Consider the following 25,328-nt stretch of genomic DNA (forward strand, 5'->3'; position numbering starts at 1 on the left):
GTAAACCTCTAGACCTCAGATGGGTTGCAGACATTCCTGATATCGTCTTGATTCTGCACATTTGAAACACACCATCCCAGGAAAACCTGACAGAGCATCCTGGAGACAGTCGCTCAACCACACACACATTAAACATGATCATATGCACCAGTCAATTCATTTAGAGAATGTATCATCCCACCACAGGAAGGTGGATTTAAATACTTCCCAACAATGATCACAGAAAGCACAGTTTACACTGACAATACCAAAGAAAATGTATTTTATTATTTCCCAACACAACGACCACAAAAAGTTTGACCACAGAAATAATGACCACAAAAATATTTCCTAATTTCCCAACAACGCCAATAAAACATACCACAAAGAGAATTTAAATATATTTTAATAACAGACATCACAGTGGTATAAATCCATAACAGACATTGGCATTTCTGTAGAAATGGTTGGCAATGCACACAGTCAGGGATGGAAATTAAGCTAGCCCGATGCTAGTACACTTCAGACTGGCTAGTAGAAAATGTAGCCAATTAGCCCAACAGCTAGTGAAATGTTATATTTTGTATTATTACATGGCACATCCCTGCACACCGCTATAGAGACTCCAGGTCTGCCATGGACGATGTTTTCCTCCTCTGTGACGTCATTATACTCAGCTGAAAGAGAAAAGACAGAAAAATGAGTGTGTTAGAAACAGTCAAAGCCAACAAAGTCGTCTCAGTGTCGGGGCTTCTTCAAAGACGTGTGTCCATGAAGATTATATGGGACAGGAGACACGCCGTTGCTGTGCAGCGTTCCAGTAATGCATCTCATCTCAATAAGATCCAGGGTCCTATTCATTAGACACCAAACTAAGTAACACTGACTAAAACAGGGAGGGACTACCTACACATGTCCAATAACTCCCTTTGAGTTTCTGTTGCATAACGTTTTTGAACTGTTTTACTACAGCGTGCCCAATAAATATGACCCTGTGGTGATATCAGACAACTGAGCTGACATCATCAGTGTGCGACTCTCCCTGGCCCCAATGTAAGACCCCTAGTACCTGTTGTGATGCTGTAGTTGCCTTCTGTTCTGCCTGAGTCAAACGCCTCTGGAGACGACTGTTCTTCTCCTGATACTCTGCCATCTGCCTCTCGTACTAGACAACAACAGGACACATTTCAACCACAACATTAGAGACACTTCCCCTACTGGACCCAGCAACAATACACTGATATCACATTTCAACCACAACATTAGAGACACTTCCCCTACTGGACCCAGCAACAATACACTGATATCACATTTCAACCACAACATTAGAGACACTTCCCCTACTGGACCCAGCAACAATACACTGATATCACATTTCAACCACAACATTAGAGACACTTCCCCTACTGGACCCAGCAACAATACACTGATATCACATTTCAACCACAACATTAGAGACACTTCCCCTACTGGACCCAGCAACAATACACTGATATCACATTTCCTCATTATATTCATTATGATGCAGGTTGCTATTGGTTTCAAGGTGCGAGTAGTGTGTTGAATTCACGTAAGTTGAACAATTGTCTGTGTTCCTTTTTTAAAATCTTCTATAAAATGGTATGCGTGTGTGTGTATGTATGTATGTATGCGTGTGTTAGAGTCACCTCTACTATGGTCTCGTGGTCAGTCACCAGCTGGATCTCCAGTTCCTGACAACGTTGCTTCTGTCGACTCAGCTCACCCCTGAAACCAACAGACGGTGTCATAGTGGTCAGCGACCAATCATCAAACACATACGTATATCAAAACATCCACTCATCAACTAGCAACTGTGTCAAACAGTGGGCCATTTGGTCCGTAGCCTGTCAATCTCTCCCTTCTACATTGTGTGTAGGAGGCTTGAAACGTTGTTTTTACTGTGATCTGCAAAGTGAGAAAGAGCCAGGACAGCTTCTCAGAAGTTCAAAGCAGAATGGAAAATGTGGGCGTCTTCAAACCAAATGGGTGAGTTTGTAGACTTGCCTGTATGGACACTGGGCTATTATGGTGGAGTGTCAGTAAGAAGGTCAGATCACAGTTTATTGGTCATATACACACAGGTGTACCCAGTACATTGAACTAACTTGAGGCTGGTGAGTTTGGTCTGGAAGGTCAGGGTGAGGGTCTTGGCCTCCTCCTTCCAGCGCTGGCTGGTCTTCTGCTGGGCAGAGAGGAGGCGGGTCAGGTCAGCACTGGAGCTCCTACTGCTTTCCTCCAGCTCCCTGACCCGGGCTTCCAGACCCTGCTCCTTTAGGGAATACTCCTGCTCCATCTGGGAAACCTGTGGAGAGGAGGAGGGGAAGTGAGGGTGTGTGTGTATCCGACTGGACCTGCCCACCTGTTTAACCTCCTCTTGTTTTCACCCTCCTCTACCTGCTAGACCTGTCTCCCTCCTCATCTCCCACCTTCCTCTACCTGCTAGACCTGTCTCCCTCCTCATCTCCCACCTTCCTCTACCTGCTAGACCTGTCTCCCTCCTCATCTCCCACCTTCCTCTACCTGCTAGACCTGTCTCCCTCCTCATCTCCCACCTTCCTCCACCTGCTAGACCTGTCTCCCTCCTCATCTCCCACCTTCCTCTACCTGCTAGACCTGTCTCCCTCCTCATCTCCCACCTTCCTCTACCTGCTAGACCTGTCTCCCTCCTCATCTACCTGCTAGACCTGTCTCCCTCCTCATCTCCCACCTTCCTCTACCTGCTAGACCTGTCTCCCTCCTCATCTACCTGCTAGACCTGTCTCCCTCCTCATCTCCCTCATCTCCCTCCTCATCTCTGTTTCTACAGACTGGTCTTACCTGCTGTTACACCCGTCTCTGTGCGAGCAGCAAAGCCTTGCATAGTTGGTTTATATCCCCGTCCTTCCTCTACCCTGATCCCTCCCGTTCATACTGCATCCAGTCTGGTCTTAAAGGTGCTTAACCAGGTAGTCTCACCTGCTGCTTAGCTCTCCTCTGGGTCATCATGCTAGCCTTGCGTAGCTCCTCCATCTCCCTGCGGAGCTGCATGTTCTCCTGCTGCAGCTGGAGCCGCTCCTCGCTGACCCCGCTGCAGTCCTCCCTGGCTGCAGACAGAGACCCCTGCAGCCGCCGCACCTCCTCCTGGCACCGGGACAACTCCTCACTGTAGCTGTGGGGGGAAAGGGGAGGGAGGGGGAGAGAAGGGAGGAAGAGACAGAGGGGGCATTTAGATTACAAAGTACTGTATACACTTGGGTCAAGACAGATGACAGGCAGACTAAAAAAAAAGCACACTTAACAGCTGAACACAGATCTCAGATCAGCAGCTCAGACTAAGCACACAGAAATATATGTCTCACTCCATCTCCAGTTTCTTCATCTTGTTGTGTGTGCTCTGCAGGGTGATGTTCATGTCGTCCTTCAGTCTCTCAGCATTCAGAGACCTCTGGTGGAGAACCTCCATCTTCCTGTACTCTGGCTCTCCTCTACCCTCCTTATACACCTGGAGTACAGATGACATAGGAACAGGTTATAATGCATTAGAATGCTTCATAACCTCCATTCCCCATAAAGTTCCTCCACCACCTGTAGGAATGTACGATCCAGTTTGGTAAAACAATAGTATGACTTCTTCCCCAATCATCTCACCTCACCTTCTCCAGTTCCTCCTCTACAACCCCCTCCCCCTCACCTTCTCCACCCCCCCCTCACCTTCTCCACCCCCCCCCCCCCACCTCACCTTCTCCAGTTCCTCCTCCACCCCCCTCACCAGGTCCTCCCCCCCCCCCCCCTCACCTTCTCCAGTTCCTCCTCCACCCCCCCCTCACCTTCTCCAGTTCCTCCTTCACCCCCCCTCTCCAGGTCCTCCTCCACAACCCCCCTCACCTTATCCAGTTCCTCCTTCACCCCCCCCCCCCCTCTCCAGGTCCTCCTCCACAACCCCCACCCCCTCACCTTCTCCAGTTCCTCCTAACCCCCCCCCCTCTCCAGTTCCTCCTTCACCCCCCCCTCACCTTCTCCAGTTCCTCCTTCACCCCCCTCTCCAGGTCCTCCTCCACAACCCCCTCACCTTCTCCAGTTCCTCCTCCACAACCCCCCTCACCTTCTCCAGTTCCTCCTCCACAACCCCCCTCACCTTCTCCAGTTCCTCCTCCACAACCCCCACCCCCTCACCTTCTCCAGTTCCTCCTTCACCCCCCCTTCTCCAGTTCCTCCTTCACCCCCCTTCTCCAGTTCCTCCTTCACCCCCCTTCTCCAGGTCCTCCTCCACAATCCCCCTCACCTTCTCCAGTTCCTCCTCCACAACAACCCCCTCACCTTCTCCAGTTCCTCCTCCACAACCCCCCCACCTTCTCCAGTTCCTCCTCTTCTCCAGTTCCTCCTCCACCCCCCCCCACCTTCTCCAGTTCCTCCTCCACCCCCCCCACCTTCTCCAGTTCCTCCTCCACCCCCCCCCCCACCAGTTCCTCCTCCACCCCCCCCCCACCTTCTCCAGTTCCTTCTCCACCCCCCACCCACCTTCTCCAGTTCCTTCTCCACCCCCCTCTCCAGGTCCTCCTCCACAACCCCCCTCACCTTCTCCAGTTCCTCCTCCACTCCATCACCTTGTACAGGTCCTCCTCCACAACCCCCCCCACCTTCTCCAGGTCCTCCTCCACCCCCTCACCTTCTCCAGTTCCTCCTCCACCCCCCACCTTCTCCAGTCCCCGCCCCTCACCTTCTCCAGTTCCTTCTCCACCCCCCACCCACCTTCTCCAGTTCCTTCTCCACCCCCCACCCGCCCCTCTCCAGGTCCTCCTCCACAACCCCCCTCACCTTCTCCAGTTCCTCCTCCACTCCATCACCTTGTCCAGGTCCTCCTCCACAACCCCCTCACCTTCTCCAGTCCCCGCCCCCTCACCTTCTCCAGTTCCTCCTCCACCCCCTCACCTTCTCCAGTTCCTCCTCCACCCCCCTCACCTTCTCCAGTTCCTCCTCCACCCCCCCCTCACCTTCTCCAGTTCCTCCTCCACCCCCCTCACCTTCTCCCGTTCCTCCTCCACAACCCCCCTCACCTTCTCCAGGTCCTCCTCCACAACCCCCCTCACCTTCTCCAGTTCCTCCTCCACTCCATCACCTTCTCCAGGTCCTCCTCCACAACCACCCCCCCCCACCTTCTCCAGGTCCTCCTCCACCCCCCTCACCTTCTCCAGTTCCTCCTCCACCCCCCTCACCTTCTCCAGTTCCTCCTCCACCCCCCTCACCTTCTCCAGTTCCTCCTCCACCCCCCTCACCTTCTCCAGTTCCTCCTCCACCCCCCTCACCTTCTCCAGTTCCTCCTCCACAACCCCCTCACCTTCTCCAGTTCCTCCTCCACAACCTCCCTCACCTTCTCCAGTTCCTCCTCCACAACCCCCTCACCTTCTCCAGTTCCTCCTCCACAACCCCCCTCACCTTCTCCAGTTCCTCCTCCACAACCCCCCTCACCTTCTCCAGTTCCTCCTCCACTGCCCTCACCTTCTCCAGTTCCTCCTCCACTGCCCTCATCTCTCTCATGGACCTCTCCATCTGAGACTCTTTATCTGCACACTCCAGTTGTAGAGCCGACAACTCCTCAGCCATCCGATGGATCTGTGAGTTGCACTGTTTACGTACATTCTCTACCTGAAAGAAACACAATCCAGAACTAGTCAAGAACACCTGAAGTAACAACAGATAGTATACATCCCACATATTCTACCTGCTCTGTCACTTTAGCCAGCAGCATGCCATCCTGCATACCACTGCTGGCTTACTACTGAGGCTAAGCAGGGTTGATCCTGGTCAGTCCCTGGATGGGAGACCAGATGCTGCTGGAAGTGGTGTTGGAGGGCCAGTAGGAGGCACGCTTTCCTCTGGTCTAAAAAATATCCCAATGCCCCAGGGCAGTGATTGGGGACACTACCCTGTGTAGGGTGCAGTCTTTCGGATGGGACGTCATTAAGGTCATTAAAGATCCCATGGCACTTATTGTAAGAGAGGGGTGTTAACCCCGGTGTCCTGGCTAAATTCCTAATCTGCCCCTCAAACCATCATGGTCACCTAATAATCCCCAGTTCACGATTGGCTCATTCATCCCCCTCCTCTGCCCTGTAACTATTCAACAGGTCCTTGTTGTAAATGAGAACGTGTTCTCAGTCAACTTACCTGGTAAAATCACATAAAAATAAATAAACTTGACAAAACAATTATATTCTGTAAATCAGGCTTTTCAGAGGGAAATGCAGAGAGTTTCACCACAGTGAAATGCACACTGCAGCTTGTGCTATTTCAGTGTCCAGGCACGTCTACATTTAGACCCGAGTCTGACAGCCTGGTGAAGGCTAACATTAACAGGCTTGGGGCATTAGATCTTAAATCAAGAGCCATTAATAGAATGGTAATCACAGTCCCTCCCTGGTAAACAGCCAGGCAGAGAAGTCAGGTCAGGGAGTTCCTCAAGGAAAAACTATACGCACACTGCTGAGCTGCAAACAGATCATTTCAGAATTGGTTATAGTTAGGTTAGGGTTATGGTTAAAATTAGGTTAGGGTTTAGTTATGGTTAAAATTAGGTTAGGGTTTGGTTATGGTTAAAGTTAGGTTAGGGTTTGGTTATGGTTAAAGTTAGGTTAGGGTTTGGTTATGGTTAAAGTTAGGTTAGGGTTTGGTTATGGTTAAAGTTAGGTTAGGGTTTGGTTATGGTTAAAGTTAGGTTAGGGTTTGGTTATGGTTAAAGTTAGGTTAGGGTTTGGTTATGGTTAAAGTTAGGTTAGGGTTTGGTTAAAGTTAGGTTAGATTAGATTAGATTTAGATTAGTCGTTTTACAGGTCAGCAGTGTCCTTAGTCTTCCCCGTTCCTCTACTGAGAACACAGCATCAAGAGAGAATGTGGTCAGGAGGCAGCAGCTCTGTTCCTCTACTGAGAACACAGCATCAAGAGAGAACGTGGTCAGGAGGCAGCAGCTCTGTTCCTCTACTGAGAACACAGCATCAAGAGAGAACGTGGTCAGGAGGCAGCTCTGTTCCTCTACTGAGAACACAGCATCAAGAGAGAACGTGGTCAGGAGGCAGCAGCTCTGTTCCTCTACTGAGAACACAGCATCAAGAGAGAACGTGGTCAGGAGGCAGCTCTGTTCCTCTACTGAGAACACAGCATCAAGAGAGAACGTGGTCAGGAGGCAGCTCTGTTCCTCTACTGAGAACACAGCATCAAGAGAGAACGTGGTCAGGAGGCAGCTCTGTTCCTCTACTGAGAACACAGCATCAAGAGAGAACGTGGTCAGGAGGCAGCTCTGTTCCTCTACTGAGAACACAGCATCAAGAGAGAACGTGGTCAGGAGGCAGCAGCCTAACAGGTTGAGGTAGTAGTGTACTGGTGATGTATTGGAGATAATGAAACACTATGATAAAACGCCGGGACTAGGGTTAGAGAGGTTGGCTCAGGATGCCGGGACTAGCGTTAGAGAGGGTGGCTCAGGATGCCGGGACTAGCGTTAGAGAGGGTGGCTCAGAACGCCGGAACTAGCGTTAGAGAGGGTGGCTCAGGATGCCGGGACTAGGGTTAGAGAGGGTGGTTCAGGATACCAAGACTAGGGTTAGAGAGGGTGGCTCAGGATGCCGGGACTAGGGTTAGAGAGGGTGGCTCAGGATGCCGGTACTAGCGTTAGAGAGGGTGGCTCAGGATGCCGGTACTAGCGTTAGAGAGGGTGGCTCAGGATGCCGGTACTAGCGTTAGAGAGGGTGGTTCAGGATGCTGGGACAAGGGTTAGAGAGGGTGGTTCAGGATACCAAGACTAGGGTTAGAGAGGGTGGCTCAGGATGACGGGACTAGGGTTAGAGAGGGTGGCTCAGGATACCAAGACTAGGGTTAGAGAGGGTGGCTCAGGATGCCGGGACTAGGGTTAGGGTACAGTTGGAGGGGAGGACTTGGGTTAGCATTTTGAAAAAGGAGTTGAGAGTCACCTCTTTCCTGGTGCGTATGGCAGCATCCTGGATCAGTTGTCTGACAGCTTCATTCATCCTGTCCAGCTCCTCAGATTTCTGTTTCTCTCTCAACAGGGCCTGATAGGGAGATACATACCACCATCACAACCACCATCACAACCAGAGTTATGCTGAATGACAGATAGTCTCTGACCAGACAGAGATACATACCACCATCACAACCAGAGTTATGCTGAATGACAGATAGTCCTGACCAGACAGAGATCCCACCATCAGAGTTATGCTGAATGACAGATAGTCTCATACCACCATCACAACCAGAGTTATGCTGAATGACAGATAGTCCCTGACCAGACAGAGATACATACCACCATCACAACCAGAGTTATGCTGAATGACAGATAGTCTCTGACCAGACAGAGATACATACCACCATCACAACCAGAGTTATGCTAAATGACAGATAGTCTCTGACCAGACAGAGATACATACCACCATCACAACCAGAGTTATGCTGAATGACAGATAGTCTCTGACCAGACAGAGATACATACCACCATCACAACCAGAGTTATGCTGAATGACAGATAGTCTCTGACCAGACAGAGATACATACCACCATCACAACCAGAGTTATGCTGAATGACAGATAGTCTCTGACCAGACAGAGATACATACCACCATCACAACCAGAGTTATGCTGAATGACAGATAGTCTCTGACCAGACAGAGATACATACCACCATCACAACCAGAGTTATGCTGAAATGACAGATACACCAGACAGAGATACCACCATCACAACCAGAGTTATGCTAAATGACAGATAGTCTCTGACCAGACAGAGATACATACCACCATCACAACCAGAGTTATGCTGAATGACAGATAGTCTCTGACCAGACAGAGATACATACCACCATCACAACCAGAGTTATGCTGAATGACAGATAGTCTCTGACCAGACAGAGATACACACCATCACAACCAGAGTTATGCTGAATGACAGATAGTCTCTGACCAGACAGAGATACATACCACCATCACAACCAGAGTTATGCTAAATGACAGATAGTCTCTGACCAGACAGAGATACATACCACCATCACAACCAGAGTTATGCTAAATGACAGATAGTCTCTGACCAGACAGAGATACATACCACCATCACAACCAGAGTTATGCTGAATGACAGATAGTCTCTGACCAGACAGAGATACACATCATCACAACCAGAGTTATGCTAAATGACAGATAGTCACCAGACCAGACAGAGATACACATCATCACCAGAGTTATGCTAAATGACAGTCAGTCCCTGACCGGACAGAGGAGTGAAGGGTGTGAAGGAAGGGGTAGAGGGGGTTGTCTGACCTGGTGAGACAGAGAGAGGTTAGATTGTATCCAGGGAAGCAGACCGTAGCAGTAGAAGAGAGTATGTACCTGGTCCTTCTGTAGAGAGGCCTCCTCAGCCAGCTGGATGGAGTCTCTGACCTTGGAGAAGGCCTCGTAGCGCTCCTCCTCCAGAGAGGCACAGCGGACCTGCAGCTCCCCCACCTGACAGGTACACCTCGTTATACACCGCGCTATTTAGCTACATAACCTTGTAGATACTACGTTAAAATAGGGATGCCAAAAACTACAGTGTTCCCCACCTGCCTCTCCCACACCACCTGCTCCCTGCGTACACCCTCTGCCTCCTGGGTGGCTGCCTTCAACCTGCAGGAGACAGATGGGGACAGAAAGAGTTTAGCAGAAGGAATTGAAGAGAGATGCACTCAGCTTCCTGTGGAAGAGTCCGGAAGAGGAACTGGAGTGAGGATTACAGGTGTGTTTCACCTGGCCTCTAGCTGACTGAGGGCTGACTGGAGATGGTGGAGTCTTCGATCTGAGGCCTCCTCTCTACCATGAGCCTCTGCTGCGTCGTCCTCCTACACACACGATAAAGGGACTGAGGTTGAATCCTGCTGGTAAACTACGGCAGAGAACTAGAAGCCCTATTGTTTCCTACCCGTCTCTGCATCTGGTCCTGGACGTTCTGCATCAGCTTGGTCATCTCCTCCACCTTGGCTGTGGCCATCCTCAGATCTGCTTTGGCCGATCTGCAGTAGGAGTGGAAAGAGAGAAACAAATGAACCCTGCTCTCTGCAGTAGCACTGCCTGAAGAGCTACATTCCTGAGAGCCATTTTGGATCTAAATGTAGGAGGCCATTTTGGATCTGCAGTAATCTGTCCTGGGGACAATTGGCGGCCATTTTGAAACTGTAGTAGAGTGTACCTGAGCTGGTTGCGTAGCTCCTCCATCTCCGTGCTCTGTTCTGTCAGCGTCTTCAGGAACTGCTGGTTGGTCTGAGTGTGAGGCATGATGGCTTCAGTACACACACACTAAACTACTCACAAACACAAATGTCAACTCCTCCTCACACTACAATACAGAAGCACTACCTGGTAGACAGAAACAGAGAGAGGAAAGCCCTGGCCTCACTCCTCATTAATAATGTAGAAGATGGATACATTACTCTCCAGAAGCAGAAGGCCGGTGTGTGTGAGGTAAACCTGTACGGTCATTAGTTTACAGGCAAGTCTCTGACGTAACAGTGGATCCAGAACAGCCAGTTAGCGGGCGAGTGAGTCAGGAAGTCAGAATGATAGTGTGTTTAACAAGCATGGGGCAAAGCTGGGAGAGCAAATGGATTAGGCTCCTTCCTGTCTGCAAGCATTAAGACTGACTGACTGACTGACTGACTGACTGACTGACTGACTGACTGACTGACTGACTGACTGACTGACTGACTGGTCTAGTTAGTGTGGTGTGTTGTAGCCATGTGTAGAACAGACTGACTGACTGACTGACTGACTGACTGACTGACTGACTGACTGGTCTAGTTAGTGTGGTGTGTTGTAGCCATGTGTAAAACAGACTGACTGACTGACTGACTGGTCTAGTTAGTGTGGTGTGTTGTAGCCATGTGTAGAACAGACTGACTGACTGACTGACTGACTGACTGGTCTAGTTAGTGTGGTGTGTTGTAGCCATGTGTAGAACAGACTGACTGACTGACTGACTGGTCTAGTTAGTGTGGTGTGTTGTAGCCATGACTGACTGGTCTAGTTAGTGTGGTGTGTTGTAGCCATGACTGACTGGTCTAGTTAGTGTGGTGTGTTGTAGCCATGACTGACTGGTCTAGTTAGTGTGGTGTGTTGTAGCCATGACTGACTGGTCTAGTTAGTGTGGTGTGTTGTAGCCATGACTGACTGGTCTAGTTAGTGTGGTGTGTTGTAGCCATGTGTAAAACAGACTGACTGACTGACTGACTGGTCTAGTTAGTGTGGTGTGTTGTAGCCATGTGTAAAACAGACTGACTGACTGACTGGTCTAGTTAGTGTGGTGTGTTGTAGCCATGTGTAAAACAGACTGACTGACTGACTGACTGGTCTAGTTAGTGTGGTGTGTTGTAGCCATGTGTAAAACAGACTGACTGACTGACTGACTGGTCTAGTTAGTGTGGTGTGTTGTAGCCATGTGTAAAACAGACTGACTGACTGACTGACTGGTCTAGTTAGTGTGGTGTGTTGTAGCCATGTGTAAAACAGACTGACTGACTGACTGGTCTAGTTAGTGTGGTGTGTTGTAGCCATGACTGACTGAAACAGACTGACTGACTGACTGACTGGTCTAGTTAGTGTGGTGTGTTGTAGCCATGTGTAAAACAGACTGACTGACTGACTGACTGGTCTAGTTAGTGTGGTGTGTTGTAGCCATGTGTAAAACAGACTGACTGACTGACTGACTGACTGGTCTAGTTAGTGTGGTGTGTTGTAGCCATGTGTAAAACAGACTGACTGACTGACTGACTGACTGGTCTAGTTAGTGTGGTGTGTTGTAGCCATGACTGACTGACTGACTGACTGACTGACTGACTGACTGACTGGTCTAGTTAGTGTGGTGTGTTGTAGCCATGTGTAAAACAGACTGACTGACTGACTGACTGGTCTAGTTAGTGTGGTGTGTTGTAGCCATGTGTAAAACAGACTGACTGACTGACTGACTGACTGACTGACTGGTCTAGTTAGTGTGGTGTGTTGTAGCCATGTGTAAAACAGACTGACTGACTGACTGGTCTAGTTAGTGTGGTGTGTTGTAGCCATGTGTAAAACTGACTGACTGACTGACTGACTGGTCTAGTTAGTGTGGTGTGGTGTAGCCATGTGTAAAACTGACTGACTGGTTTAGTTAGTGTGGTGTGTTGTAGCCATGTGTAAAACAGACTGACTGACTGACTGACTGGTCTAGTTAGTGTGGTGTGTTGTAGCCATGTGTAAAACAGACTGACTGACTGACTGACTGGTCTAGTTAGTGTGGTGTGTTGTAGCCATGTGTAAAACAGACTGACTGACTGACTGACTGACTGACTGACTGACTGACTGACTGACTGACTGACTGGTCTAGTTAGTGTGGTGTGTGGTAGCCATGTGTAAAACAGACTGACTGACTGACTGACTGACTGACTGGTCTAGTTAGTGTGGTGTGTTGTAGCCATGTGTAAAACAGACTGACTGACTGACTGGTCTAGTTAGTGTGGTGTGTTGTAGCCATGTGTAAAACAGACTGACTGACTGACTGGTCTAGTTAGTGTGGTGTGTTGTAGCCATGTGTAAAACAGACTGACTGACTGACTGACTGACAGACTGACTGACTGACTGGTCTAGTTAGTGTGGTGTGTTGTAGCCATGTGTAGAACAGACTGACTGACTGACTGGTCTAGTTAGTGTGGTGTGTTGTAGCCATGTGTAAAACAGACTGACTGACTGACTGACTGACTGACTGACTGACTGACTGACTGACTGACTGACTGACTGACTGACTGACTGGTCTAGTTAGTGTGGTGTGTTGTAGCCATGTGTAAAACAGACTGACTGACTGACTGGTCTAGTTAGTGTGGTGTGTTGTAGCCATGTGTAAAACAGACTGACTGACTGACTGACTGACTGACTGACTGACTGACTGACTGACTGACTGACTGGTCTAGTTAGTGTGGTGTGTTGTAGCCATGTGTAAAACAGACTGACTGACTGACTGACTGGTCTAGTTAGTGTGGTGTGTTGTAGCCATGTGTAAAACAGACTGACTGACTGACTGACTGGTCTAGTTAGTGTGGTGTGTTGTAGCCATGTGTAAAACAGACTGACTGACTGACTGACTGGTCTAGTTAGTGTGGTGTGTTGTAGCCATGTGTAAAACAGACTCATTATTTACCAATGACCCAACATTCTACATTCTATATCAGAAACACTATTATAACGTTACACACACACACATATATATTTGACCTAGTGATTGGCTGCAACTTACAGATTCCAGTTTCTGATTGGTGACTTGGAGTTTCTGGATGTGCTGCTGGAATTGTATCAGTTGATCCTATGACGAAAAATAATAAAGGGGCGGGGTTAATGACAACTTCCCTCACATCACTTCCTCTTAGACGACGACATTGAATTAATCTGAACTACGGACACAAAGTAAAACTCAAAGCTTGTACCAACTTCTAGCATTACAGAGGTTTAGAAGCAGCAACGATCTGCTCCACTCACTGATCTCAATGGGAGAGGGATGAAATCCATAACAACGCTGCCCTCTGGGGGGGCCAAACTGGGAGAAGGATCTACCTTGAGGCGCTGTTGCTCGGCAACATGGAGCTGTCCGTCAGAGGTGGTTATCTGGTAGAGCTGCTGTAAACGGTCCAGCTCCTGGGCTGAGGCCTGCCACAGCTCCATGGCCTGGTCTCGCTCCTACACACACACACACACTTCATTATATGCACACTTCAATATATGCACACTTCAATATATGCACACTTCAATATATGCACACTTCAATATATGCACACTTCAATATATGCACACAACATTTTAGTCACTTCAGATAAAGATTAACTGCAGCATATGGTCAATCATCCAGACAGCTCTTATAGTAGGGTGTATGTATAATGCAAACACAACAGGGATAATTTACACACAATGTTCACATCAATAGCTCACAGTTGTTCAGTCATGTCATCAATGGTCTCATCCAGAGAGCCTTACAGTCATTACACTGATAGGAACACACACACGCCCATCATCACACAACACATCCACAAACCACAACACTGGAATCACCTTCACATACTGCGCCACACATCCATTATACGGCCAACACATCCACAAACCACAACACTGCGAATCACCTTCATTATACGCGCCACAACCATTATACTGCGCCACATCCACACACACACAACGGAATCACCTTCACACGGAACACAACGCATTATACTGGAACACATCCACACACGCACACTGGAATCACACACGCGCCATATCATTATCCACACACGTGGAACCTGTACAGAGAGCTGGATCTGTTGGTGAAGGTTGCTGATGAGCCCCTCGTCCCCCAGTGTGTCCCCCTCCACCCCTGGTCCCGTACTGACTGGGAGGGTCTGCAGCTGCCTCTCTACGGACTCCCTCAGCTCGGCATGCAGCCTGGATGGGAGACAGGCAACACACACACAGCATTAACTTACCTCATTGGTGTAAAAAGGGACCGGCAGGCTGTGGTCAGAGTAGTGAAGTTTAAACCGTACCGTTCATTCTCCTTGACCACCGTGTCCAGCTTCAGTCTGATGGCAGTCATCTGCATCTTGGAGTTCAAAGTGTGAGATAAAGATTAACTGTCCATCACTTTGGAAATATATTGTAGTCAATCATAAAATATCTCCAATGTAAAACACAATCCTTACATTTTGTTGTAGTCAGACACCAAAAGATGAATGAACAAACAGAACAGGGATAATTTAGACAAATGTTCACCTGGTAGCTCTGCAAACCACAGTCATGTCATCCATGTGCAGGTCATACTCTGATAGGAGGGGAGCCATTATACTGGAACACATCCACAAACCACAACACTGGAATCACCTTCATTATACTGGAACACATCCACAAACCACAACACTGGAATCACCTTCATTATACTGGAACACATCCACAACACTGGAATCACCTTCATTATACTGGAACACAACCATTATACTGGAACACATCCACAAACCACAACACTGGAATCACCTTCATTATACTGGAACACATCCACAAACCACAACACTGGAATCACCTTCATTATACTGGAACACAACCACAAACCACAACACTGGAATCACCTTCATTATACTGGAACACAACCATTATACTGGAACACATCCACAAACCACAACACTGGAATCACCTTCATCAGACTGGAACACAACCATTATACTGGAACACATCCACAAACCACAACACTGGAATCACCTTCATCAGACTGGAACACAAGCACAATACTGGAAATCACCTATCTCAGACTGGAACACAAGCACAATACTGGAAATCACCTATATCAGACTGGAACACAAGCACAATACAAATCACCTATATCAGACTGGAACACAAGCACAATACTGGAATCACCTTCATCATACTGGAACACAAGCACAAACACATACTGGAAATCACCTATATCAGACTGGAACACAAGCACAATACTGGAAATCACCTATATCTGGAACACAAGCACAATACTGGAAATCACCTTATCAGACTGGAACACAAGCACAATACTGGAAATCACCTATCCAGACTGGAACACAAGCACAACACTGGAAATCACCTTATCAGACTGGAACACAAGGAAATCACATATCATACTGGAAATCACCTATATCAGACTGGAACACAAGCACAATACTGGAAATCACCTATATCAGACTGGAACACAAGCACAATACTGGAAATCACCTATATCAGACTGGAACACAAGCACAATACTGGAAATCACCTATATCAGACTGGAACACAAGCACAATACTGAAAATCACCTATATCAGACTGGAACACAAGCACAATACTGGAAATCACCTATATCAGACTGGAACACAAGCACAATACTGGAAATCACCTATATTTGACTGGAACACAAGCACAATACTGGAAATCACCTATATCAGACTGGAACACAAGCACAATACTGGAAATCACCTATATTTGACTGGAATGACCTATTGCTAATTTGTCAAACACTTATCCAGAGAAACTTAGTCAATGCATTCAACTAAGGTGGGTAAGAAAATCAAAAATCACAGTCACTGTAAACTATTTATTTTACATTTAATTTAACACTACTGACCTTTATCATTTCTCAAATATAGACATACCGACTCAAATAGTTCACGTCGTCTAGTGACCCACCAAATAAACAACGCTTCTAAAAACAGTTGTTGTAATTGTGAATTGGCACGTGGCCGAGGAAATTGCAACAAAAACATAAACTTCGCCAACACTAGCCCTGCTGATGTAAAAAGTTAGACCAACTCAACTGTTTTTTTCCAGTCAAGAGTTAAACATCACCCTTATTAACTGTGATAAAGATGTAGATTGATAACAGAGAAAACATCTACGCTGTTACATTAGAGATTCAAAGGTCTCCTGGTCAGTACAGGTGAGTGTCTATCGCTTGTCGTCTTAGGAACTTAGGAACAGGCGTCGCTTGTCGGAACAGGCGTCTTAGGAACAGGCGTCGCTTCGTCGTCTTAGGAACAGGCGTCGCTTGTCGTCTCAGGAACAGGCGTCGCTTGTCGTCTCAGGAACAGGAACAGGCGTCGCTTGTCGTCTTAGGAACAGGCGTCGCTTGTCGTCTTAGGAACAGGCGTCGCTTGTCGTCTTAGGAACAGGCGTCGCTTGTCGTCTTAGGAACAGGCGTCGCTTGTCGTCTTAGGAACAGGCGTCGCTTGTCGTCTTAGGAACAGGCGTCGCTTGTCGTCTTAGGAACAGGCGTCGCTTGTCGTCTTAGGAACAGGTATCACTTGTTGTTGGTGCTATGAGGTTTATCATATTTTAACTCTCCATCTTTGAATGTGCTGTAGATCTGAGCTCGACATATGTTGCAAGATGGGTGTTGAACGTCTCCAGATGGGATGGTGATAGATGTCTTCCATGTCCAATGAAATTGGACTTTACGTAGCCGCAACATATACAGTCAAGTGTTGCAACAGTAAAGCGCCGGTCATCAGCGTTGACATCTTTTTGTTGGTTCTCGTCATTAGAAGAAGAGGGCAGTGAGAAGAAGAAAAAAGTGGACATTCATAACTTCCTTCACTGTTGTCGTGTCGATGTTGGTTTTGACCCTTGGTCTTTACTTCGGACTGGTGGTGAAACAGGTAGCCCACCCTCAGCAAAACACGACCTTTAACCTTTAAGAGGCTGGAACATGGGCTGTGTTCCGTATGACACCCTACTCCACTACTTCTGATAAGAACCCTATGGGCAGCGCACTGATGAAAAGAAGTGCACTATTTTGTGAATAGAGTGCCATTTAGGGGACACACATAGGCTTCGGTTGCTAAAGAGGGTCATGTCACTGTTGGGTGACAGCAGGGCGCGGGTTGTTCATGTCTTACCTCTGGTCAGACAGCCAGGGGGCTGGGGTCTCTGTGTGTGTCTCCTCTACAGCCAGGGGGCTGGGGTCTCTGTGTGTGTCTCCTCTACAGCCAGGGGGCTGGGGTCTCTGTGTGTGTCTCCTCTACAGCCAGGGGCTGGGGTCTCTGTGTGTGTCTCCTCTACAGCCAGGGGCTGGGGTCTCTGTGTGTGTCTCCTCTACAGCCAGGGGGCTGGGGTCTCTGTGTGTGTCTCCTCTACAGCCAGGGGGCTGGGGTCTCTGTGTGTGTCTCCTCTACAGCCAGGGGCTGGGGTCTCTGTGTGTGTCTCCTCTACAGCCAGGGGGCTGGGGTCTCTGTGTGTGTCTCCTCTACAGCCAGGGGCTGGGGTCTCTGTGTGTGTCTCCTCTACAGCCAGGGGGCTGGGGTCTCTGTGTGTGTCTCCTCTACAGCCAGGGGGCTGGGGTCTCTGTGTGTGTCTCCTCTACAGCCAGGGGGCTGGGGTCTCTGTGTGTGTCTCCTCTACAGCCAGGGGGCTGGGGTCTCTGTGTGTGTCTCCTCTACAGCCAGGGGGCTGGGGTCTCTGTGTGTGTCTCCTCTACAGCCAGGGGCTGGGGTCTCTGTGTGTGTCTCCTCTACAGCCAGGGGGCTGGGGTCTCTGTGTGTGTCTCCTCTACAGCCAGGGGGCTGGGGTCTCTGTGTGTGTCTCCTCTACAGCCAGGGGGCTGGGGTCTCTGTGTGTGTCTCCTCTACAGCCAGGGGGCTGGGGTCTCTGTGTGTGTCTCCTCTACAGCCAGGGGGATGGGGTCTCTGTGTGTGTCTCCTCTACAGCCAGGGGGCTGGGGTCTGTGTGTCTCCTGGGGTCTCTCCTCTAGCCCAGGGGGCTGGGGTCTCTCTGTGTGTCTCCTCTACAGCCAGGGGGCTGGGGTCTCTCTGTGTGTCTCCTCTACAGCCAGGGGGCTGGGGTCTCTGTGTGTGTCTCCTCTACAGCCAGGGGGCTGGGGTCTCTGTGTGTGTCTCCTCTACAGCCAGGGGGCTGGGGTCTCTGTGTGTCTCCTCTACAGCCAGGGGGCTGGGGTCTCTGTGTGTGTCTCCTCTACAGCCAGGGGGCTGGGGTCTCTGTGTGTGTCTCCTCTACAGCCAGGGGGCTGGGGTCTCTGTGTGTGTCTCCTCTACAGCCAGGGGGCTGGGGTTGTTCATCTCTTACCTCTGGTCAGACAGCCAGGGGGCTGGGGTCTCTGTGTGTGTCTCCTCTTCACCCTGCAGAAACAGAGCATTTAGAAAGCTCTCAGGCCTGACTCCTCCTAGCATTACTCATACTCAAAATCTAATGGATTTTATCATCTAGGCCATATTCTGTGGTTTATATTTTTGGCAGTGTGCTGCAGTGGTGGAAAAAGTACTCAATTGTAAAAGTAACGATGCCTTAATAGAAAAATGACTCCAGTAAAAGTGAGTCACCCGGTAAAATAATCCTTTAATTGACGGATAGCCAGGGTCACGCTGCAACGCTCAGACATCATTTACAAACTAAGCATGTGTGTTGAGTGAGTCCACCAGGTCAGAGGCATTAGGGATGACCAGGGATATTCTCTTGATGTGTGTGAGAAACAGACCCTTTTCCTGTGCAACTAAGCATTCAAAATGTAACGAGTACTTTTGGGTGTCAGGGAAAATGTATGGAGTAAAAAGTACATTATAGGCTACCAGCTAATGTTTGACCATTGCTAACGAACATTGGTTTATCTCTTTGGCACCGAGCAGTGTCGACTGCAACTGATAAATAATAGACTGTTGCTATATCACAGCAAAACCCTTTCACACATTACAGTACCTGTGGTGCTGATGTGGCTTCAGAGCGGTGCCTATCCTGATAGTGACTCAAGGCAGAGTTCAGCCTTTGGACTGCAATGATAAATACAGTATGAAATCAGATGCTAGACAATAACAATGACATAAATATAATATGCAAAGCTTGTGAAAGGGTATGGCTGTGGCTAGCTGCAATGCAACCAAGAGAATTTGACATTGTGCTGGACTCTTTCAAAAGTCTCCTGGTTGCATCACAGGTAGGCTATGGCTAGAATGGATATGACAACAAGACTTGTAGCGAGTATTCAGAGATTATCCAATTAACCTTGATCACGCAAAAACTCGACTTCAGTGGACATCTTGCATTGAATCTGCACAAGAAAAGACCGCACATATTACTTAAAAAGAGATCGATAGCTACCGTAAACCATACATGCCCTCTGTCTTGCTAGTTACAACACAAGCTTGCTACAAACACAACACGGGCTTGTACAATCAACAGGTGGTTTTCAAAAGATTCGGGGAATAAGATAGTTGATTTGCTGGGCGAGCCCTTGTCATGACCCTGAAAAACAACAATTGTTGTTTAATTAATGTTTACTGATAGCTGGCGGGTTACTAGGCGTAACTAGCTAAGCACATTCTGAGTCAGCAGGCACTGACTGCTGTGTGATATCGTGTGAGCGACAAGCATTTAAATGCGTAAAAACAGCTTTTCGCTTGCACATATCACGTAATCTGACCAAATAATGTTGGCTACAAGCTATACGATTAATTGTGCTATGTGCAATTCCATCTTTACGCCAAAGCAAACAAATTAAACTAACCGTTTAATGTCTCGATAATCCTTCCGCCGTCGATTTAAAGAAGGGCACGGCTGAAAAACCAATCACAAAAAAGAAGTGCAACCGCCTATTCTGCCCCCATAAATTAGAAACATACAAACAGTTCCACCTATTTCATGGGACACAGTTTAAACCTGGCATCAATCAATTAGATATGAAACGCCATTTCAATATGTAAACAAATGTACTTCGAGACTGTTGTACTGGGTTGCTTGCCAACTGATTCCGTATTTATTCCACCCAAGAACATCTGATAGGGAAGATATATCATAATATGATCATACCAGGAAGTTGATACTCCATTGAAAGTGCATTATCTCTTTGGCACGAGCTACTGTATGTATTTTGATAACAAGCTAAATATATAGGCATCACACCAGCGCGAAACTGGATTAATCTTCTTACAAAGTAAGTAACGTTAGCCTTCCTATCAGTCATGATGCACCGATTGTGGACATCGGTGTCGCTAAAAGCGGTTATCTTCCTCTATGTACTTACATGCGCAGAATTTAAAATGGTAAGTTTAGTACAAGTTTTATGTTTTCCAAATGAATGCATTGTGCCATACGTATGCGGCTACTACGAATAACACTGCTCTTGGTCTACCATGCTGGCACCAGTGTGCGGGGCAGGCTTATTGTAGCCTGGTCTCAGACGTGTTAGTAGGCAATAATAGTTCATGTTTTCAGTTGTGTCATCGAAATCAGTAAATCGAAGCATGTTTTTGGACTCATTCAGTAGTTTTTTTTAATTAAGTAAAATCCTGTTGAATCCTGTTTATTCCTAAATCATAAATTGGAAAATTATAATGTTGATGTTTCAAGGGGTGTATTCATTACGCAAACCATTTACCGTTTAAGAACCAAACGGAAGCAAACAGGGGTAATCCTTTCCCAAAATTGAACGGCAGTCCCTCCGTTTCGTTCCATTTAAGAAACGTTTTGTAACAGAATCGGCGTGATGAATATGCCCCCGATTTGAGATTTTTAGCCCAGTGTCTAAACACCCGTTTTAAATGTCCAAAATAATAATAATGATATGCTTCAATTGTTTGATATTTGAACATTATAAAAAACTCCCTACACACGTGTCACACCTATATTTTGCTAAATGAGCACTGAATTAGCAGAATATCGGCCAAAATCCATCTTGCGCAATCTTCTCCCATTGCCGGTGTTCCGGACACTGGGCTTCCATTTGGAGGTGAGTGAAAACACCAACCTGATGCTTTACATTAATATGTAGGTGAAATGTCTCATTGTTCTGTCTGTGGCGTTTAGTTCTTCTTCTATGATATAATGGCGGTCCGCAAACAAATGTTTAAGGTGCATACTGCCACCTACTGTGCTCAATCACGATTAGTTCCACATGTCTAAATCCTCCTACCTTTAAAAAAAGTAATTTTTTATCTTTTATTTAACTAGGCAAGTCAGTTACAAACAAATATTTATTTACAATGATGGCCTAGGAACAACTGCTTGATCAAGGGCAGAACGACAGCTTTTTACCTTGTCAGCTCGTTGGATTCGATCTAGCAACCCTTCAGTTACTGGCCCAACGCTCTAACCACTAGGCTACCTAACTCTGTACTTTTGACAAAATAAAAAATGAGGTCTACTAACTTCTAAAAGACCCTCTGCCATCCCCCAGTTCCATTTAGCCTCCATAGTTCCATTTAGCCTCCATAGTTCCATTTAAGCCTCCATAGTTCCATTTAAGTAAGCCTCCATAGTTCCATTTAAGCCTCCATAGTTCCATTTAAGCCTCCATAGTTCCATTTAGTCTCCATAGGTACATAATTAGCTCCATAGTTCCATTTAGCCTCCATAGTTCCATTTAAGCCTCCATAGTTCCATTTAGTCTCCATAGGTACATAATTAGCTCCATAGTTCCATTTAGCCTCCATAGTTCCATTTAAGCCTCCATAGTTCCATTTAGTCTCCATAGGTACATAATTAGCTCCATAGTTCCATTTAGCCTCCATAGTTCCATTTAAGCCTCCATAGTTCCATTTAAGCCTCCATAGTTCCATTTAGTCTCCATAGGTACATAATTAGCTCCATAGTTCCATTTAGCCTCCATAGTTCCGTTTAAGCCTCCATAGTTCCATTTAGTCTCCATAGGTACATAATTAGCTCCATAGTTCCATTTATCCTCCATAGTGTCTATGCAGCAGCCTGAATGTTTGACTTCCCTAGTATTGGTGCTGCTGTCAACTCCTGCACTCATTGTCAAGCCCAGGAATGAACATGATATCACAAATGGATCTGGGACTTGGCTGTTGGTCTTTACACAGCATAGTCTAATCCCATTGTAAATACAAAACAGCAAAACCCATAACCAATCGTTCTCTCTGCCAGACTGAGATGGAGTTTGTGATCAGCACCACATGGGACAGCCTTCCTGTGGATCATGACCCTGTGAAGGTGACGTTTTCTCCCGGGGATGGAGGGATGAAGATGCAGGTGTCTGCTCCCTTCTTCAACAACCCTCCTGGTCCCTCCGGGCCTCCAGGACAGCCCTTCCCTGGCCTCTGGAACTATGAAGGTGGGTAGAGAGAGTTATAACAGGACAGCCCTTCCCTGGCCTCTGGAACTATGAAGGTGGGTAGAGAGTTATAACAGGACAGCCCTTCCCTGGCCTCTGGAACTATGAAGGTGGGTAGAGAGAGTTATAACAGCACAGCCCTTCCCTGGCCTCTGGAACTATAAAGGTGGTTAGAGAGAGTTATAACAGGACAGCCCTTCCCTGGCCTCTGGAACTATGAAGGTGGGTAGAGAGAGTTATAACAGGACAGCCCTTCCCTGGCCTCTGGAACTATAAAGGTGGTTAGAGAGAGTTATAACAGGACAGCCCTTCCCTGGCCTCTGGAACTATAAAGGTGGGTAGAGAGAGTTATAACAGGACAGCCCTTCCCTGGCCTCTGGAACTATAAAGGTGGTTAGAGAGAGAACAGTGGTGGTTTGTTCTGGTCGTGGGGGTAATTGCATAATCATAACTATTACTACCATAATAATTGTGAAGTGAATATTGAATGTATCGTTGATTGCTCATCTTTTATTGCTTGTTGATGTTTTTTCAGTCATCCTACTTTAGGCCACATAGACACAACGAGATGGTTTTCAATGAGTATAATATAACCCTGTTGATGTTTTTTCAGTCATCCTACTTTAGGCCACATAGACACAACAAGATGGTTTTCAATGCGTATAATATAACCCAGTTGATATTTTTTCTCTACAGTGGTTGAGGCGTTCTTTCTGGACAGTACTACTGTGAACTATCTAGAGGTGGAAGTGTGTCCGTAAGTAGAGCCGTTCTCTAAAGGCGTTGATGGTCTGATTGATGGTTCTCCAGTAGCACTATACTGATTATTGCTCTTCTGTTGCAGACATGGACAACACTTGGTGTTACTGCTCTCTGGAAGAGGTCACGCATTCATGGTACGTGAACACCCTCACATCCTCCCTATGAATGGATGGGACTGGATGGATGAATGCCTGGATGGATGAATGAATGACTGATGGATGGATGAATGAATGGATGGATGAATGACTGAATGGATGGATGGATGAATGAATGGATGAATGACTGGATGGATGGAATGAATGACTGAATGGATGAATGGATTGAATGATGGATGGATGGATGAATGACTGAATGGATGAATGAATGATTGATGGATGAATGACTGAATGGATGGATGAATGATTGAATGGATGAATGACTGAATGGATGGATGGATGAATGACTGAATGGATGGATGAATGACTGAATGGATGAATGACTGAATGGATGGATGAATGACTGAATGGATGGATGAATGACTGAATGGATGAATGACTGAATGGATGGATGAATGATTGAATGGATGGATGAATGAATGAATGGATGAATGAATGAACAATGGAAATGACAATGTATGGATGAATGACTGATGGATGGATGAATGATTGAATGGATGAATGACTGAATGGATGGATGGATATGGATGGATGGATGAATGAGACCTGAATGGATGGATGAATGACTGAATGGATGGATGGATGAATGAATGAGTGAATGGATGGATGAATGACTGAATGGATGGATGAATGATTGAATGGATGAATGAATGATTGAATGTTTTTGGATGGATGAATGAACAATGCCTCTGAATGACGGATTGACCATCAATGGAGGAAATGAGGTGGGATGGATGAATGAATGATTGAATGGATGCTACTTCCCCCTGGATGAATGAATGATGGATGAATGAATGACTGAATGGATGGAATGACGAATGACCCTGAATGATTGGATGCTGACCTGGATGGATGGGACAGAATGGATGAATGGACTGGATGGATGAATGATTGAATGGATGAAAGTATTTACAGATGGATGGATGAATGACTGACATGGATGGATGATGTAAAATGATTAAATGGATGAATGATTGAATGGATGGATGGATGGATGAATATGAATGGATGGATGAATGACTGAATGGATGGATGGATGAATGATTGAATGGATGAACGAATGATTGAATGGATGGATGGATGGATGATGATGAATGGATGGATGAATGACTGAATGGATTAATTATGAAATGACTGAATGGATGGATGAATACAATGGATGGATGATTGATTTGTCATGGATTAATTAATGAATTAATGATCATGAATGAACAATGGAACAGTACAATGTATTACACTTATATCTTATGAATATTTAGTTCTGCCCCAATATATTTCATCTAGTTATATTCACACAGACCTGTATTTTCAAAACCCTAACAGTAATCTAAGGGTCCAACAGATACAGTCATCAGTTTGGTTTTAAACCAATATTTTGTTTTTGTTTCCAGCAACAACTGCCTCTGTCGTTCACGGCAACCATCACAGGAAACAGGTGGGAGGGTGAGGCTCTTCTTGACCCTGGTGCTACTTCCCCCTAACGTGAACAGAACTCGTACGCCATCCACGGGTCCGGGGCGGGGCGTACCTACGAGTCCTCTACCCCGTCCCCCAGGCTGACCTAGTGGAGGGACAGAAGCCCAACTTGTGAGTCTGTTTATTGCCTTCAGAAAGTATTTACAGACCGTAATGTTTTCCACATTGTGTTGTTGTTACAGCCTGAATGTAAAATGGATTAAATGCTTGCCGTGCTTCTACACCTGCATTGCTTGCTGTTTGGGGTTTTAGGCTGGGTTTCTGTACAGCACTTTGAGATATCAGCTGATGTGCGAAGGGCTATGTAAATACATTTGATTTGATTACAAAAAATAATTTGTCACTGGCCTACACAGAATA

General features: G+C 47.0%; 2 protein-coding genes across 5 annotated transcripts in view; one reads left to right on the top strand and one right to left on the bottom strand.

Moving 5' to 3' along the window:
* Nucleotides 1-367: 367 nt before the first annotated feature.
* On the bottom strand, nt 368-20,633 carry sclt1 (sodium channel and clathrin linker 1). Of its 4 annotated transcripts, none has more exons than XM_046338802.1 (22): nt 20,011-20,630; nt 19,509-19,554; nt 19,206-19,276; nt 18,579-18,631; nt 14,775-14,846; nt 14,549-14,604; nt 14,306-14,447; nt 13,590-13,712; nt 13,276-13,341; nt 10,201-10,271; nt 9,934-10,024; nt 9,762-9,853; nt 9,578-9,641; nt 9,366-9,479; nt 7,941-8,039; nt 5,476-5,622; nt 3,339-3,481; nt 2,956-3,148; nt 2,106-2,302; nt 1,647-1,725; nt 1,049-1,144; nt 368-656 (listed from the first exon to the last, which is right to left on the bottom strand). In XM_046338802.1, the coding sequence occupies exons 6-22, from the start codon at nt 14,602-14,604 to the stop codon at nt 594-596; spliced, it is 1,836 nt and encodes a 611-aa protein (XP_046194758.1). In that variant the 5' UTR covers nt 14,775-14,846; nt 18,579-18,631; nt 19,206-19,276; nt 19,509-19,554; nt 20,011-20,630; the 3' UTR covers nt 368-593. The 4 variants fall into 4 exon arrangements, with proteins under 4 accessions (XP_046194758.1, XP_046194759.1, XP_046194761.1 ...); XM_046338803.1 differs by lacking the exon at nt 19,509-19,554 and adding an exon at nt 19,605-19,748; XM_046338805.1 differs by lacking the exon at nt 7,941-8,039 and having other exon boundaries at nt 20,011-20,633.
* Nucleotides 20,133-25,328, top strand: part of cunh4orf33 (chromosome unknown C4orf33 homolog) — a 9,502-nt gene continuing 4,306 nt past the window's right edge. Inside the window, 6 exon segments of the mRNA XM_046338807.1 lie at nt 20,133-20,545; nt 22,389-22,575; nt 23,272-23,332; nt 23,420-23,471; nt 24,884-25,025; nt 25,028-25,079. Of these exon segments, the coding sequence (XP_046194763.1) occupies nt 20,465-20,545; nt 22,389-22,575; nt 23,272-23,332; nt 23,420-23,471; nt 24,884-25,025; nt 25,028-25,079 (575 nt within the window). The 5' untranslated portion in view covers nt 20,133-20,464.

Source organism: Oncorhynchus gorbuscha, unplaced genomic scaffold, assembly GCF_021184085.1.
Source record: "Oncorhynchus gorbuscha isolate QuinsamMale2020 ecotype Even-year unplaced genomic scaffold, OgorEven_v1.0 Un_scaffold_2196, whole genome shotgun sequence".
NCBI classification, from domain to species: Eukaryota; Metazoa; Chordata; class Actinopteri; order Salmoniformes; family Salmonidae; genus Oncorhynchus; species Oncorhynchus gorbuscha.

What these genes read in the sequence shown, in the direction of transcription:
- sclt1 (XM_046338804.1), bottom strand. Translation starts at nt 14,604, where the DNA reads ATGCAGATGACTGCCATCAGACTGAAGCTGGACACGGTGGTCAAGGAG. An exon ending in CCGAGCAACAGCGCCTCAAG is followed by an intron (nt 13,342 to 13,589) that starts GTAGATCCTTCT and finishes TTTTCGTCATAG; the next exon opens with GATCAACTGATACAATTCCA. An exon ending in ACCAAACTCACCAGCCTCAA is followed by an intron (nt 1,726 to 2,105) that starts GTTAGTTCAATG and finishes TGTTGGTTTCAG; the next exon opens with GGGTGAGCTGAGTCGACAGA.